We start from the raw sequence: 5,891 nt of genomic DNA, 5'->3' as shown, positions 1-5,891 counted from the left end.
GTTACAAAAATACAAGCTTCATATTAGACAAATGTCTCCAAGAAGCACATATTTATTGCTTATTAATTTATTTGGTTCTGGCCATCACAACAGTCAAAAAGCCTGAGGCTGAATTTGTTCCATCTTTCCAGGTTAGTCTAAGATGCAAAGATTAAATCGAAACAGAAGTGAACAGATATTTACCTTTGATTCAGGAAATGCAGCCATATGTCTACAGCGGCTCAGGCCAGAAGCCGGGGGGGGGGGGGGGGTTCTAGAGCACAGCTCTCTGACTGTGTGTTCACTTCCTCTTTCTGCTGTTCCCAAGGTCTCTGGGATTTTCAGTCCAGAATTACAGCAGCAGGACTCTGCAGGTTTGCTTATTATTTCCTTTTCCTGCTTCCAGGTGCCTGTGGGATTTGTAGTCCACAGCCACAGCCAACTGTAAGTTTGAGTGGGAGAAAGGGTGTTTAACCCCCTCTCTGGCCCCAGATGGGGTTTGCCTGGCAGGGGGCAATCCCCACCCCCTGAAGACTAGGCTGCATCCCCAGCTAAGCTTGCCTTCTCCCCCACACTTACTTGTCAGCCAGCCCTCACTGTGAGGGGGACTGTGATTTAACTTGAATTAAAAAGGGCCTGAGACAGAAGTTTCATAAACTGGTTTGGCCCAAATCAATTAAGTCTGATACTACATTCAACCAGGTTTATCTTAAACCAGCTTCAGCCATTTTGAAACTGGTTTATGTGCACTGAACTTCTGCTCTGTTACAGGTTTAAACTAATTTCTGATCATGTAAACCAGTTTATGTGTAACCTCTGTCCCTAGTGTAAACATCCTGATAGGAAGTCAGACAATTTCTGTTAAAACTCTTCCAATTTCTAGAGTAAAACTGTGGGAAATTGGACCATCTCCACAGAACACAGATTTTTTCCACGGCTCTGTAAATTTTGATGGAAACTTATATTGTAGGCATTTTTTCCATCAGCTCTCCTGAAAATCTAATATGTATGGAATTCCATTGGCTTTAATCATAGATAAGGCACATAGAGATGAAGTGGTAGCAATCTGTGATTTTAGTAGGCTGTGATAGTGTTAATCCATTCTAAGAGTTATTGCGCAAATGTGTATAGCCAATCTCAGCCTGAGAAATCATGCCAATGTAGGAAAATCATGCAGTTCCTTAAGCACAAAAGTAAGGTGATGGAACTTAAGGTGTCGAGTTTCAGAATATACATATGGACTGCTGTGAAGACACAAAATTACAAAAAACAAAATGTTAGCAATATACTAGCAACATTTTCTTCATTCTAAACATACAGATGATGTTTTACAATAGGCATGTGCCCTACAAACAGCTGATTAACATCCACTGCCAAATACTGAGAGCGTGTGCACTGTAATGCCTATGCCCTCTTTCAAAACAGCATCCTTTTGGGAAACACACCCAGAGTCTTGGGGCTTGATTCTCCCACTCACTTCCCACTTCTATTCCCATGCATAATTTAATCTAATTCAGCTGAATTTCACAACTGCAGGAGCATCAAGTCCTGTGCCAATATCTTGTTAGCAAGAACCACAGGCCAGATTCTGATCTAATTTTTACCAGTTTTCACAAATGGTCTCATTTTTGGTGAAATACCACAAATTTCACTAGTTATTTCTGTTTATTCCAGATCTTTCTTGTCCCAGGCCCAATTCAATCTTTGTAAGGAACAGATTCATTACAATACTTTTAAGACAGAGGTGGGCAATCATTTTGGCTGGCAGGCCACAATACATTTTGGTGAACTGTCAAAGGCTGTGCACAAAATCTTTCAGAAGATACCATTTTAACAAATTATAGATGAAGAACAAATCATATGTTGTAGTACACGTTTGATTTTTAGAATAGTTTAATTTTATTTCAAAAAATATTTTTGCCACGATTTACACGTTTTTAAAGTAGTATATGTAGAGGCAATTGCATAATAGCTCAAAATAAAGTATATTGTGTAGCAGGGTGGGGAGAGGGTTTGTGCATGTGTGGCAGGGGTGTGGGGTTGCATGCATGCCAAGTCCTGGGAGCCAGCCAGGGGTCAGGGGAAAGGAGAAAGGCAGGGGCAGGGGCATGTACAATACAGCTTACTTCAACAGTGTGGTGCAGGCAGAGTTCACAACCCAATTCCAGCCTGTGGCTGCCCTCACAATCCTCTATGTGGGCAAGCCCTGCCCGCTCCTTCCCAAGGCAGCCCGCACCATGCTCCTACCTGCACCCACCCCATACCCCCACCGACAGTACCACCCCAGCCCCAATCAACATGCACAGCTTTCTGGTGGGGCTACTCCAGCTGCTGCCCAGATACTGCTTAGCTCCTCCCTTCCCCCTCCCCCCCGCCACCTCCAGCAGCTCCTCTTCCTGTCTCTGCTGTGCCACTCCAGCTGCCTTCCACCCACCCCTCCACCTGCAGGTGGTTGTTCTTTCCACTAGGTAGGTGGGAGTAGAGCTGGAGCCCCACGAGCTGGGACAGGAGCCACCCAGATGCAGCTTCTTCCCCTCACCTGGGTGGGCATGTGGTGCCCAGCATATGTCCCCATGGCTCCCTCCATGTCCCCGCATTATCCTGCCTGGAAGGGTGCAGCAGGGGCATGAGGAGGAGAAAAAGGAGAAGGAGCTGCTGGAGGTCAAGCAGTATCCAGACAGCTGCAACAGCAGCCTGAACAGCCCTGCTGGAAGCTGTGTGCACTGGCTGGGGCCAGTGCCAGGTGCAGGCAGGGCTTGGCCCCATGCAGAGCACCATGGGGGCAGTCGTGGGCCAGATACAATCAGTTGGTAGGCCACAGGTGACCCATGGGCTGTATTTTCACCACCCCTGTTTTAAGGGCTGCCTTTGGAAAACATCACCATAAGAAACAAAAAAAACCTTTCCGCTTCCTCTGCTGCTTGCAAAGGAGAGGATGAGACAAACAGTAAAACTGTTTTTGTTGTTGGTTCCACAAAGAGAAAATGAACAGTTGTGTTAATGGATGTTGCTCATTAAGGCACTAATCCAGGAAAGTGTTTAAGTACCTACCATCACTTGAAGCACCTGGACAATTCTGCCGTCTTCAATGCAACTTTAACAGTCTTAAAGATAAGCAAATGTATAGATGTTTTGGTGGATCATTGCTTTACAGCAGACTTAATACCTAGTGGGTGCATTTACACATAAAATTAAGGTGAAGCATAAATTCTGGAACAGTTCAAGTCACAGTAAACTGCTCCTGGGGATAGCATCTACACATGTGCCCAAGGCAGCAGCAATTTGAACCAGGGAAGAGCAAGCTTAGGCTGGCAGGAGGCACGGGAGAATCAGCCCCAGGCTCCACGTGGCAGGGTGTCACAGAGCACCTCAGTGCTCTGCTCCTATAAAGAGGCACAGCTGCTGGTTGCTGGGGCAACCGCAGTTGGTCAGCTGACCAGAAGGGGGCAGGGCCTGACCTATATATAAATCTAAGCTGAGGCCAGGGAGGCAGTTCCCTGCCAACAGCTATAGGGGTGGGAACTCTGCCAGAGCAATGAGAAGGAAGAAGCCAGGATACTCAAGCAGTTGCTATGGGTGAGAGGGAGAAACCCTGTCACGGACTTGACGGAGAGTCTGGCCCCTGCCCAGTCAACATCTACACATGCATTTCAGTGCAGTTAATTACTCTACTGTAAGATAATACTGTCCCCAACAGTACTATCTTATGGCAGAATTAATTAATTTATTGCACCCTAATACTGGCACATGTCTAGATATTAGCTTCATAGTAAAGTGTTACTTAATCTACTTCGCAATAAAGCACATGTGGATGTACCCAGTGGGAGTGTCTACATGGTCATTAATGTGCTTTTGATAATGCCATTACACTTAGTACTTCCATTGTGAGGTACTAGAAAAAGGTGCATTAGCCTATTTTAATGTGCATTAATGAAAGCGCTTGGGTTTTTATATGATGCTTTAATGAGCATTAAAATAGGCTAATCTGAATTAAAGCACACATGTAGACATGCCCAGTATGTCTTAATCCAGGATTCAGTTAAAAAAAAAAAAGTCCCACTGATTTCAGTGGGCCATTAGATCAGATCCTTTAAAAAGTAAAAGAAAGGCTTGAGTGGAGAGGGTTGAGTAAAGAGTAAGTTTAGTGACCAAAAAAAAAATAAAACAACACACATCGTGGAAACATGCTGAATATGACCTTGTACAGATTTGTTGCTATGGAAGTTTCAGAACAGCGATACTTCTTGTTCTCTCTTTCAGGGTCTTGCGGCTGTCTCATCATGATACTATTTTCTTCAGAAGTCAAAATTCATCACCTCTCTGAGAAAATTGCAAATTATAAAGAAGGAAATTTTATATTTAAAACTAACAGCGAACAATTTTCAAATTCATTTTGGATCATCCTAGTTTGCTCCTTAGTGCATTTCCTGAATGTCTTACTAATAAGGCTTGCTGGATTTGATTTTCCTTTTTCAAAATCTAAAGATTCAGAGACAGTAACTGGAGCTGTTGATCTCATGTACTAGAATTAAGTGAATTTTTAAACAACATTTCAAGCAACTTTTTTCAGTCTCACCCACATTTTCTACCACCAAGTGTATCTGGTTTTGAATGACTAGCTCTAAAGAAGTTAAAGAGAAGAAAAAGATTTGAGATAAATGTCAACACAGCCTATATCATAAACGTACAGAATATGTGTTACTCATTGAGGTTCCATGGAGTAGTACCTTATCATAAAAGTAGTCCCATTTGTCTCTATGGGATTATTTGAGAAATAAGGTTCTGCTGTACATAGTGAAGACAATCTGGCCTTAGGACATAAATCAAATCAAGAAAAATACAGGCAATCATTTTCACCAGCAGAACAGCATTTGCCTATATGTGCGACGGTGGTGTTACACCACAATGACTGCTACTGTATCAAGACTGAACTAGGAATTCCATTCTCACAAAAGCACAAAGGACCAGTGACCACACGCCTGGTCGCAGACACAGGATGAAAGAGAAAAGAATGGATTGGGCTTTCTTAAATTAACAAATGTAGCTCACAGTCTTGCATACACTACCAAGAATGGTGCTTAGTGCTACAGTAAGCACTAATCCTATACGGGCCCAATGCTGTAACTACTAACATTTGAATCTTATGTTATATTGTTTATAATGTTTTGGTTTGAAGTTACTAAGTATTGTTTTGCATTTTCTATTTTATAATGGTCAAATTCAGCAGTAAAGTCCTACCCATGTAAAATACCGAGTGTCTTCATTTCCCTTTGAAATCAACCATAATTAGAGGGCTCAGCATCTTGCTAGGTCCTAAATGAATATCTTTTTTAGACTGCATATCACATATACATCATAAAACCCAGTTTCTTTATTACTTCTTATACCAGAGAGAGTGCAAAAAGCAACAGCTGAAGAATCATTCCCTTCCAAACTTTGTAAGGCTTAAAAAAAAAGTATCTGTGCAGCACCTCCACCTGTTGAAAGAGACAAATGACCTCATCCTCATGACCTGATACTCTGCCTTTATATAGGTTTCCCTTGATTTATGTGGGTTTGATTTATACAAATTCACTCTTATGCGATGACCCTATTTACACCTGAAATTCGTTATATGCGAGGTAAATTCACTGTTATACAATTGGCATAGGTGCGCTCCTCACTACCCCAAGCAGGTAAGTCTGTGAGGGGAGGGGAAAGGGCTGTGAGTTGAGGGGAGGGGTGAGGAGAGGGGAAAGGCCATGGGGCCAGGGCCCCACTCACCGCAGCCCCTGCTGCAGTTGCTCTGGGAGTGGCCAATGCCAGTGGCTTGCAGCTGCTCAGCTGCACCATGCCCTGAACTCCCTGGGGCGCTGCTTCCCCTAAGGCACTGTGCCCTGAACCCCCCAGCATGGTGTAGCCCAGCGGGTGTA

At 43.6% G+C, this 5,891-nt stretch overlaps 1 protein-coding gene across 1 annotated transcript in view; it reads left to right on the top strand.

Annotated features, from left to right (window-relative positions):
• Positions 1–5,211, top strand: part of CLRN1 (clarin 1) — a 17,301-nt gene extending 12,090 nt beyond the window's left edge. Inside the window, exon 3 of the mRNA XM_019503093.1 lies at positions 4,240–5,211. Within this exon, the coding sequence (XP_019358638.1) occupies positions 4,240–4,505 (266 nt within the window). The 3' untranslated portion in view covers positions 4,506–5,211. The remainder of the gene's footprint in view (positions 1–4,239) is intronic.
• The last annotated feature ends 680 nt before the right edge of the window (positions 5,212–5,891 follow it).

This window comes from Gavialis gangeticus, unplaced genomic scaffold (genome assembly GCF_001723915.1).
Source record: "Gavialis gangeticus isolate Ggan-Ray unplaced genomic scaffold, GavGan_comp1, whole genome shotgun sequence".
NCBI lineage: Eukaryota > Metazoa > Chordata > Crocodylia > Gavialidae > Gavialis > Gavialis gangeticus.
Note: the sequence above shows the minus strand (reverse complement) of the source record. Positions and strands in the feature narration are given on the sequence as shown.